Source organism: Colobus angolensis, unplaced genomic scaffold, assembly GCF_000951035.1.
Source record: "Colobus angolensis palliatus isolate OR3802 unplaced genomic scaffold, Cang.pa_1.0 Scaffold102, whole genome shotgun sequence".
Taxonomy (NCBI): Eukaryota; Metazoa; Chordata; class Mammalia; order Primates; family Cercopithecidae; genus Colobus; species Colobus angolensis.
Window position 1 is genome coordinate 3,841,568 of NW_012111142.1, and position 12,440 is coordinate 3,854,007.

The window sequence follows — 12,440 nt, forward strand, 5'->3', positions numbered from 1 at the left end:
GAAAGAGACTGGGAATGAAGATTCATGTATGTTTGTTGATCCATTGTCAGGAAGACACATAACAAATGGAAGAGAAGTTTCATTCTAGGGTTGGGGGATGGAAGTGCTGGTAATGGCTTTAGACAAAACTGGGACTAGAAGGTAAAAGGTCAGCCTTGGAGAAGACATAACATTTTATTTTGGTTAGAAAAGTGAAAGTGCTAGTGGAAAAAAGACATGGCATTTTCCCAAGAGCCAACTGAAAATTTGGGTCACAACAGCAAAGAAGGATTACAGTTAGAAACCAAGACTTTCAGGTCACCACATAACAGTCAACTGATCTCTTTATGCTCTCAGTGATCTTGAATTCTTTTTATCCTTTTGAGATGTAGTCTCACTCTGTTGCCTGGGTGGAGTGCAGTGGCAGGATCTCGGCTCACTGCAACCTCTGCCTCTCGGGTTCAAGTGATCAAGCGATTCTTCTGCCTCAGCCTCCCAAATAGCTGGGATTACAGAAGCCCGCCACTATGCCCAGTTAATTTTTCGTAGTTTTAGTAGAGATGGGGTTTCACCATGTTGGCCAGGCTGGTCTTGCACTCCTGACCTTGTGATTCACCTGCTTCAGCCTCCCAAAGTGCTGGGATTACAGGCATGAGCCACCGCCTGGCCAATCTTGAATTCTTGACAAAACAATCTGATTTTAATTCCAGGTATGAAAGGCCATTTCCTCAAAGTAAGTCAAAAGTTCCTGCACCATCAATACATACCTTTGACAAATCCTGCAACCTTTGATAATGGTAGTTTTGCCAAGAGCTAGGCACTGATGGAGTACATTGTTTCTTAATTTTTTTCATAATTCTCAATTAATGATTATAAGACTTCTTATGATAATTAGACACCAGAATGTCATAAAATATGTTCAACTACGCAAGGTAAGTGATCTAAAATATAAATACCCATTACACACCACACTCTCTATATTGGTTGTAACATTTAAGTTTCATAATAATCTGAACGATAATTACTATGCTTATTATTTTGGGGGGCGGGGGAGGGGATAGAGCCTCCCTCTGTTGCCCAGGCTGGAGTGCAGTGGCGCGATCTCGGCTCACTGCAACCTCCGCTTCCAGGTTCAAGCGATTCTTGTGCCTCAGCCTCCCGACTAGTTGGGACTACAGGTGTGCAATACCACACCCAGCTAATTTTTGTATTTTTAGTAGAGATGGGGTTTCACCATGTTGGTCAGCCTGGTCTTGAACTTCTGACCTCAAGTGATCTGCCCACCTCAGCCTCCCAAAGTGCTGGGATTACAGGGGTGAGCACCTGCGCCCCGCATACTACAGTTATTTTATCAAGAGTCCTTTTTCTCTTCTTCTTCATCAATTTCTTGTTGTTAAATTCAATGGTTATTTTCATGTCTCCAGCCTCTTCAACTTCTTAGCAGCATTCCACCCTTGACCACTGAAAGTCAGGGACAGCCTTTTTGAAACATTTTTCTCTCATAAACAACATAATCCCATAATCTCCTGGAAGTGTTCTTATGCTAAAGTGTTCCTTGCTGGCTCATGGGACAGGTGCTGGGTTTGCTTCTTGTTGCTGTCTACACAGTATTCCTAAGTAAGCTTATGGGCTCCCATGACTTGAAGACCATTTTGATCAGTGTTTTTGGTTTTCAGAGTGTAGTCTCTGGATCAGAAGTGTGATACCAGCATCACCTGGAAACTAATTCTAAATGCAAATGATCAGGTCCAGGCTTAAGGTATCAGAAATGGCCTGTGCTGTGTGTGTGTGTTGGGGGGGTGGAGGGGGGTCACGCAGGGAATGACCACGACTATCAATTACTGTTTTCACAAGCCTTCTGGAATCTTCTGAGGCACACTGAAGTTTGAAAGCCTTGGATCTAAATTAGTGTTTTTCATAATGCAGGTTGTGACTTGTTTGTTAGTCATAAAATATACTGAGTTGCAACCAACGTTTAAAAAGATGAAATAGGATAAAATAAAAAAGAATAAAATTCACACATTATAAAGGTAAGTAATATTTCATAAAACTTTTGTTTCAATTATACGTGCATGTTCCTGTGTGTGTGCATCTATATTGGTTAAGTAAAGTGTATTTTACTGTGGGTCACAGTCTCAGGCTCAAAAAAGCCCTCATCTATATGATGACTATATGAGCCAGATCTTTGCAGTGTGGTTCCTTCTTCATTTAGCTTTCATTTTGGAGACAGAGTCTCACTCTGTCATTCGGCCTGGAATGCAGTGGCATGATTTCGGCTCACTGAAGCTTCTACCTCGCAGGCTCAAGCGATCCTCTCACTTCAGCCTTCCAAGTGGGTGGGACTACAGATGCTCACCACCACACCCAGTTAATTTCTTGTAACTTTTGTAGAGATAGTTTTTGCCATATTGCCCAGGCTGGTCTTGAACTCCTGGACTCAAGTGATCCACCTGCCTTGACCTCCCATTGCCCAGGCTGGTCTTGAACTCCTGGACTCAAGTGATCCACCTGCCTTAGCCTCCCAAAGTGCTGGGATCACAGGCGTGAGCCACAGTACCCAGCCTATTTGGACCTTTCTTAACCATTCCACTTAATATCATCTCCTCCAATGCACTTATTCTCATGCTACCATGTTTTGTTTTTATTTTTTATTTTTGTTTTAAAATTTATTTTTAACATAATTTTTAAATTTTATTATTTTATTTCATTCAGAGACCTTATCACTATTTAAACTATCTGATTGTTTATAATCTTTCTCCCTACCAGAATCTAAGCTAATGAGAGCAACGGACATGTTCCCTGCCATATTCTCAACACCTAGAACAGTGTCTCCCCACGCATAACATCCAACTCAATAAACACTTCTTATCTGAATAAACTTTATAAATAAGTAACTAGTAAAGCCAGCTCTTAACATGCTTTAGACTAGTGTGTGATGGCTCACGCCTATAATCCCAGCACTTTGGGAAGGATAGTGTGAGTCCAGGAGTCTGAGGCCAGCTGGGCAAAATAGCAAGATTCCATCTCTACGAAAAAATTAAAAAATTAGGCTGAGCATGGTGGCTCACACCTGTAATCCCAGCACTTTGGGAGGTCGAAGTGGACGGATCACCTGAGGTCAGGAGTTTGAGACCAGCCTGACCAACATGGAGAAGAAATCCTGTCTCTACTAAAAATACAAAATTGGTGGTGGCACATTCCTATAATCCTAGCTACTTGGGAGGCTGAGGCAGGAGAATCGCTTGAACCTGGGAGGCTGAGGATGCAGTGAGCTGAGATGGTGCTGCTGCACTCCAGCCTGGCCAACAAGAGTGAAACTCTGTCTCAAAAAAAAAAAAAAAAAAAAGTTAGCCATCCAGGCCTGCTGGCCCACACTTGTGGTACCAGCTACTTGGGAAACTGAGGTTTCAGTGAGCCATGATTGTGCCACTGCACTCCAGTCTAGATGACAGAGCAAGACCCCATCTCGAAAAACCCCCAAAAACCATGTGTATCTCATCCCTGGATCTCTCTAATAAAATCAGCACTTCGCTTAGGCTGACAGCTTACACTGCAGCCATCTGCTGCAGAATCATGGTCCTTGGGAAAGTTACAGAGCCATACTTTCATCACTGTAAAAAAAAAGGCTTAGTCTTCGGACAAGAATCTGATAAAACAGCAACCCAAAATACTTTTAGTTTAGAACAGATGAGCAGAGTGTTCATTTAATATGAGTCAAGGAACAAAGAAAAACCCATGGGATCTATTTCAAAAGGAAATACAGGAAGGCCAGAGGCTTCAGGTTCACGTGCATTTCAAATGTGAATTATCTAACAAATATCTCCATACAGTTCAAACTCTTCTGGAGAAGGTTAACAGTAAATTTAATAGGGTATAAAATGGGGACTGTACACTGGGAAGGAAAAAAATTAGGAAGCAAAATGAATGAAGAGAAAAGTAATATACACAGCCAAAATAGGTCTGCTGGAGAATCTATGAAATGTATAATATTATAGCTCAAGAATGGCTCAATATTAGAAGTCTTTTTCTGCATTTGAGGTAAATTAGTGTCCTTCCTGACCCTACTGCTGCCGTGTATATGTGCCTGTGCATATGAGCTTGTAAATTTGGGGAGGACACTGCTGAGTCTGCCTATTTTAGGCATAAAAGTGATATTTAAGAGAGAACCCCAAATCACTCTGTATCTATTTTTTTTTTTTTAAGAGACGGGGTTTCACCATATTGGTCAGGCTAGTCTTGAACTCCTGACCTCAGGTAAGCTGTCTACCTCAGCCTCCCAAAGTGCTGGAATTACGGGCATGAGCCGCTGTGCCCAGCTCTACCTATTTCTGCAATCATAATGAGTTTTAAGTAACAGCAAGTGTCGATCATGTTACAGGTTTTGGAGTAAGAGTACATGGGTTTGAACCCCATTTCTACTATTTGTTAGCTGTCTAACTTTAGACACATTCTTTAATTTCTCTGAGCTTTTATTTGTATAATTAGAACCTCACAAAATTAGTATGTTGACTGAGTCAATAACACACATAAAGGCTTTAAAACAATGCCTGGTACATGGTAAACCAGAGCATTTAGTAGGTATCACATTGCCTATACTAAGCTCTTCAAAAGCTTTTTCTCCTCTAATTGTTGCAACAATGATATGAGGCAGGTTATAAGATATTCGCTCACCCCCACATAGATAAGCAAGTGTGAACCATGAAGAAGTTAAATAACTTGTCCAAAAACTCACAACTAGTAAGTAATGGCACTAGGATTAGAACATAATCTTAGGTGCACACCTCAACAAATACTGGCCTTCTAGGAAACCAGAATGTATGGAGTAATCAACAACTCAGCTCCATTCTGTGGCAGTTGCCCTGATATCTATATCAGAACAAGGAAATATATTACACATGTGCACATACATATCAACTTTATATACCATGCGTAGCTCTCCAAAAAGAGACTGAGAACTAAAGCCCACAGTACACTTATCACACTTTGTTCCCATGCCTTTGCATTATCCCTTCCAGGGTGGTGGCTCAATCAAGACAAAAGGAGCGATGTGTTACTCATTCCATTGCAGACTCACTTAACACTGTTACTAAAAAGCAGGTGGTATTCAAAAAAGATTTATTGAATGCATGAAGAAAATGACACAAGAAAGGGCTTCATAAAATTGCAAAGTACAATTCAAGTTTTTATAACATCAACTTAATTATTATAAAGTTACATTTATTTTCTATTTTATTTCTATTTATATATTTGTTATTTATTAAGAAAAATATAAATAATTATTATAACCATAATAGGAGCTATAATACTTATCAAAGACTCACTGTATGGCAGGCTAAAGGCTTTATTGCTTTATTTTAATCCTCATTATAACCCTATGAAGTAGGTATCATTATTGCACCCTTTTTATAGAAGAGGGCATATTTAAGGTCACACTCTAGGAACTGCTAGAGTAAGAATTTTGACTCAATTTTGATATTGAATTCCTTTTCTATATTGTAGAAGGGAAAACATTCTGTTAAGAAAACATATGTTTCACATACCATAAAATTCACCAATTACAATGTATAAGTCAGTGATTTTAGTATATTCACAAACTGTGTAACCATCACTACTATCTAATCTTAGAACATTTCATCACCTCCAAAAGAAATCTGGTATACATTAGCAATAGTATACACTATACAGACATAAAAGAAATGCAAATTATTTTAAGTAAAGCCACAGTTAAATATATGTATGAATGGATATTTGACTCATCTAATGCAAAAGAAAATCGTGAGATGAATTTTAAAGGATAAAATACAAGTTGGTGGGCCTTCTGTGATTCTGCATTAGCAACATCACTTTGAGTAAGGCAAGTAATCAATAACTGAAATCTACATCCAACCCAGATAATTATGGGTCAAATTCTAATTTCAAAGACTAGGGACATTTTTGTATTCACAACCAAACAATAAGATTAGAAGGAAATACAGGAAAAATAGTGTACAATATAGCTTCCTTCAACATTCCCTTTCTCGATGTCAAAGGGAAAAGCTGAGGAAATGACGCCACAAAAGCTTCAAAGGTATAGATTTGCTTTTTCAGCATACGTTCATGCACATTTTTGAAGAACTCACAGCCATATATTTGATAATTTACAACAGTTGTTAAAACATAATTTAATAAGTTCTGCATCTACCCTAAATAGTGAAAAAGCACTCACGGTGGGTAAAGGCATCTTCTTCTTCATTTTCATCACTGTCATCAGACAGAGCTTTATAAGGAGGAGGGAGTTTCATCGGCGGTGGGGCAGTTCCTTGCCTCTGAAGATGCAAAATTTGAAAGAAGGGTTAAATGCTGTGTTTGTACAATGCTCTTCTTTCAACAACAAAAAGCATAAAAAGACAGTCTGGAAATATTTAGACCATACCCAACTTCATTCGTATCATGAGGATTGTAAAACAAACACAATGTATTCTTTTATGTTTATGTTCTAATATAAAAGTGACTCTGTGATATAAACACACTAATGCAGAAAAACAGGAATTTAAAAGCAAGTTTTTAAGACTGTTGACCTACCTAAAAGAATGCATTCCTTTCTCTAGTGAGAAAATCAGTTATTTGTATTTTATTTACATTGTGGAAGTTTAATTTTGTTTTTAACCAGAAAATTCAAGTGAAAGACATTTCTAAAATAAATGTAAAAGTAAAAACTATCCATTGTATTAATTCTACAATGATTTAAACTTTTTCTTCAATTGTAGAAGTTACAGATTTTATTCTTTAAAAGACACGTGACAGACCAAGATTTTCTAACCGAAAAGGTATTCATCTATAATTTATAGATGGTCAACACACACTTCAACATTTTCAAAAAGAGATATCTTCATGGTGAATAATTATATCTGCATAAATATTCATTCAATTCACAAGTGAAATGATACAGCACATCAATATTTGGTTCATATACATAATTAAAGTAGAATTAAACTCTAGGATCAAATTACCTTCACAGAATGAAGACATTTTCTTGAACGATGGGAAAAATAAAACATGCCAAACTCAACGGTGAGACTCAAGCTGCTAAAAAGAATAGGAGCCGATACACCCAAGCACTTCACAAAAACCAAAATAACTGGATTATGCTACAGGATTTCAATAAAGTACATTCAATTATGCTTTATATGACAAAACCACTAATGGCAGGATACACTTCAGTAAGTGGCCAATGAGTGGTCCATTACAGAAAGCAGGCATGTAATAAATTCCTCCAAAATAGAAAACACTATTTGAGAGTCATAAAGGAAAGCACACACCCTTATTTACTTAAGATAATGTTGAACCAAAGCGGAAACTATATACACTTGTAGAAAATGCAAAAATCTATAAAATGCAAGAGTGATGACGGAAGACGCCAAATACAAAATTCCTCTTAGGAAACAGGAGAATCCAGAAATGTGATCACTTTGTCTCTTTGATTCTTTTAAGTTGAAAAAAACTTAAAACTGAGTGAAATGAAGAGTAAAGGCAAATGAACTCTTTTCAGTAAACCTTTTCCTCAGAACCAGGATATTCTATATCAAAGACAATACTCAGAACAAAGACAGCCAGGTTTTAAAATAATATTGAGATGAATTCTCTTTAATGGAATTTTTTTTATATCTAAGGCAAAATTGTACAACTGATTTATTTAATTAGCTTCTACTGATATTCTTGAAAAAGAATACAGAATAAGCATGTCCTGGTCTCCTTATAGTCTGAATGTGGATTGCCAGATACTGCACATGAGAGAAGGGTGCGTACAAGGCCAGGCTCTCCCCAGGTATGGCAAAGGCAGCCGGAGCAAGGGATGTACACCAGACCAGGTGATTATGACCTTCAGGAGGGTAAAGCACAAAACAGACTCTGTGGTATCCTCAACTCTGAGAACAGTCCTGGGAACACAGTAGGCCTCCCTGAACGATTTGCTGAATGACTAAACAACTGGCTGTCACTCGTGCTGTTTGGGTTCCCTGACCTATTAGTAACCTTAGAAAAATGTCAGAGATGCAAATAATTCTTGCTCAGTATCACTGCATATTAATTGTGTCTGGTAGAGATGCAAATGATTTTAGTCCTGTAGAAAAGATCACTTCAAAGGTTACAGTTTTATTGCCCTGTAAGACATTAACCAGTTTTTTATCTAAATCGGAATCTTAAGCATTCTTTCTTTTAGCAGTCTCTTCAATAGCACTTCACTCTCTTCAATTCTCTCTGCACCAGGCTTACCATCTTATTGGTTCCCTCATTAATGAGTTAAATAAATACCTGGCACCTGCACATTTTGCATAATTTTCAGTCATGTTTTTATTTTTTTCTTAAATTATACTTTGAACAGTTTTGGAGGTCCCACAGAGATGCTCAAGCAGACTCACCTACCAGAACCAATTAAATTGTGATGCCTCGGAGATGCAATTCATGAGCTGTTTAAGCCCATTTACATGATTTTTTGGCACCCACAGTTAATTCCAAGTGGCAACAGAACTTTGCTTTTTTGACAGTTTCTCTGATTTTTATTTCCAGTTCTATGATTTTGTTTCTGGTATGAGACCAAGTTTGGTTCTGATACGCACTTGTAATTCCTCACTGATAGTAGAAATAAATGAAGTTTGGTTTTATGGTCTGACCATTTAGAGTTATTTGTTGGGATGAGAATCTATAATATATTGGTTCTATAAAGCTCTATTCTCGACTGGTTGAGAGACAACAGAGAATGCATTTTTTAGTTTTTTTGTGTGTCTGTCTGTCTTTTTATACAAGACCATGTCTTGGGTCCACTGGAAAGAACAGCTCTTTGACAAAAAACCAGTGGGGTTTTGCATTCCTGTGTCTACATTCGACATATGGCTATAGCTGCAGGACAGAAGCTGAACACATTCTGTGTATCTGCACTGGAGAAAGAAAAGTCCTTACCTTTCATTTTGAGTGTGAAATATTTTCCTACCTTCAGAGCCTATTAATAAATTAGATGTAAATTTCTCAAAATAAGGAATCTCTTTCTGATTGCTTATAGAAATGAGCATTATTTAAATGTAATATTCCCAGAGTTTCCAGAAAATAGTTGACTAAAGTTACATTACTTTAAATGTACAAGCCTTTTAATAATAATTTTAAGAATCTCTTTTTCACAAAAACCACAAACTCAGAATCATTTTTATATAAGAATCCAAATTCACATAATCAAAGTTCATAACCTCTTGAAGAAAGAAAATATGTGAAATAACACTGAAGAAAACCTTAGAAAATAGCCAAGAGTTTTTAGGAACCTTCAGTTAATACTAGTATTTCTTTTTTGTTTTGAGACAGTCTCACTCTGTCACCCATGCTAGAGTGCAGTGGTGCCATCTCGGCTCACTGCAACCTCCGTCTCCCGGGTTCAAGCAATTCTCCTGCCTCAGCCTCCCAAGTAGCTGGGATTACAAGCTTGTACCACCACACCTGGCTAATTTTTATATTTCTGGAAGAGACGGGGTTTCACCATGTTGGTCAGGCTGGTCTTGAACTCCTGACAAATGATCTTCCCGCCTTGGCCTCCCAAAGTGCTGGGATTACAGGCGTGAGCCACTGTGCCTGGCCAATACTAGTGTTTCTATGAATCCTGATTGCCTATTCTTTCACTCTACATAATGCAAAACAGATCAAAAAACAGTGAACTGAGGCAAACCAGAATAAAACTAGAGACTTATGCAAGATCTGCTCATTGGTTTTTTGTTTGTTTTTAGTCACTCTCTGTTTTTAAAGTGAATGATCTCAAACCAAATGTAGACCTCTGTTAGAAATGAGTTTCAGCTGATTTGTATTGTCAATGATTCTTGAGACCATGTCTTACTTTTATACTAAGGAGAAAATAAGATACACAAAAAAACTTCTAGTGATAATAATTTTTAAAGAGATAGATTAGTCACCTGGCTTCCTAACCTTGAAAAGAGTATGCTCTCAAAGCATGTTGGGCACATTTTTATTTTCATACTAATTACATTCTCTTTATTTCACTCCACGTGGCACCCTGATCTGAATGCCTCTTATGGTGAAGGCGCCTTGTCATTCCAGAATGTAGCAAAATGCTTGGCATCTAAGATGCAATTTCAGAGAAAAGTAATACTGTAAAAAGAGCATTCAGCAACCACTAAAAGACCATCCTGTAATGAAGATGTAGATTCTGATATGATTTCTCCTGTTGCCACATTAATGCAGTGGCTAGGTGTTTTTCTTTGTGACAAATAACTCAGTTGACTTTTGGTATTACAGGTTCCTACTGGGGTTTTTACTGAATGCAAATACCCTTGCCATGCATTGAAATTCAACTGGTTTAATGGAGCAGTCCAAAGTTGATAAGAATCACACACATACTTTTTTCTTTCCTGGGATCTTATGTGGAATTTTCCTGAACTGATTACCTTACCTTGTTCCCAGATGTGGCTGGAGTAGCAACCAGTTCATTCACCTACGTGGTGTTCATTGTCTGTGTCCCCACAGAGTGTCACCTTATATGTTTCCTTTTTGATGTTATATCCCCAGATTGTTGCACAGTAACTGGTTAACTATAGGTAACCAATAAACACTTGATGAATGTTCACATCTTTGCATCAACATATGAATTGACAAAATTCCAGCAATAGGGTAGATTAGGTATTCTGAAGAACCCTTCTTAACCACATAAATATGATAGATTAAAGTTTAAACAGTGCTTTTGTTACATGTGACTGAAGTCAGAAACAACTATAAATCCCAAATCAGGAGGTCCAGTGGAGCACTGGAAGGTGACACTTGCCTGGAGGGCATCTGCCAACCCTTGGAAACCTAAAGCCAGAGATCTGTTTTGATTTTAGGATTCTTTATTCATTCAAGAAATATATATGACGCCAGGCAGTGTTCTGGGCAATAGAGGTAGAGTAATAATCCAACAGATGAGGTCCCTGCTCTCATGGAGCTTAAATTCCGGTCCCTTCCAAATGTCACATTTTGTGGGTTTCCATGTCTTGTCCCCAAATTACTTTAAACACAGTTACTGGCCAGGCACGGTGGCTCACATCTATAATTCCAGCCCTTTGGGAGGCCAAGGCGGGCAGATCACCTGATGTCAGGACTTCAAGACCAGCCTGGCCAACATGGTGAAACCCCATCTTTACTAAAACAATACAAAAATTAGCCAGGTGTGGTGGTGTGCACCTGTAGTCCCAGCTATTCAGGAGGCTAAGGCAGGAGATTTGCTTGTACCTGGGGGGTGGAGGTTGCAGTGAGCTGAGATTGCGCTACTGCACTCCAACCTGGGTGACAGAGTGAGACTCCATTTTGAAAAAGAAATAAAAAATAAAAATAAAGTAGCAGTTACTGATTCTATCCTGTTTGCCTTGCCCCACTAGAAACGCAAGTTGCAAGATGGTAGGAATTTTTTTGTTTGTCTTTAACAACTTTAATTCAATATATTGAAGTATAATTGACATGTAAAAAACTGCACACCTTTAAAGGATACAATTTGAATCCATCACCACAATCAAGATAGTCAACATAACCATCATCCCTAAAAATCTGTTCATGTCTTTTTTAAATCCCTCCTTCCCACCTCTTCCCCTGACACCCCATCCCCAAGGAACAACTGATCTGTTTTCTCTCACTACAGATTGTATTGTCTTGACTTTTATATAATCATCCAGTATCTATACATTTTTATCTAATGAGAGATAAGGATTTATCTCAAGTGCCCCCTTGAGGCCAAGAAAGGTGGGAAGTTAGACTAAAAATATCACCCTCCCAAATTCCTATCCCTGAAAATAAAGGCTTGTTCCTCTAAAAGATTGACAAAGAATCCGGCGACTAATTACCTGCAATCTGTAGGGAAAAAGAAACACCTCTGCAAGCAATAACCACCGCCTTCTGGAATCTTATATATTACCTATGCTTATTAATAGGTGTCCCCCCAAAAAACCCACAACAGCCTGATCATATAACATGTGCCACTGCTAATCTGAATATAATCTTTGTGATGAAAATCTGAACTCAAAGACAGTGGCCAATCAGGTTAAACAGACAATCCTTTAATTTGGTAAACAACCTAATGACACTTTTCCTCATCTTTTGCAAAAACCCTTTCCTTAAATCCTCAAGGAGTCAGTGTCTTGATTGTTCCCCACGTACATGTGTGTAATTAAAGTTGTCCCATGGGTTCAATTCAGTTAGGACTTTTTTCCTAATGGGGTGAAATCTGTAGTAGATAAAGGTTTAAAAAAATAAACAAGCCAAAATATTGATCACAGAAGATTTATTTCCTGGCCTTGGTCTTAGCTTGAGGTGGAAGAGAAAAAGAAAAAGAGGAAAAAGGTGCACCTTAAGAATTCCATACAAGTGGCCAGGTGCGGTGGCTCCTGCCTGTAATCCCAGCACTTTGGGAGGCTGAGGCAGGTGGATCACCTGAGGTCAGGAGTTCGAGACCAGCCTGGCCA

General features: G+C 38.3%; 1 protein-coding gene across 1 annotated transcript in view; it reads right to left on the minus strand.

Annotated features, from left to right (window-relative positions):
- Window positions 1-12,440, minus strand: part of INADL (InaD-like (Drosophila)) — a 472,039-nt gene that overhangs the window by 257,412 nt on the left and 202,187 nt on the right. The window contains exon 27 of the mRNA XM_011941560.1: window positions 6,185-6,284. Coding sequence (XP_011796950.1) covers window positions 6,185-6,284 — 100 coding nt within the window. The remainder of the gene's footprint in view (window positions 1-6,184; window positions 6,285-12,440) is intronic.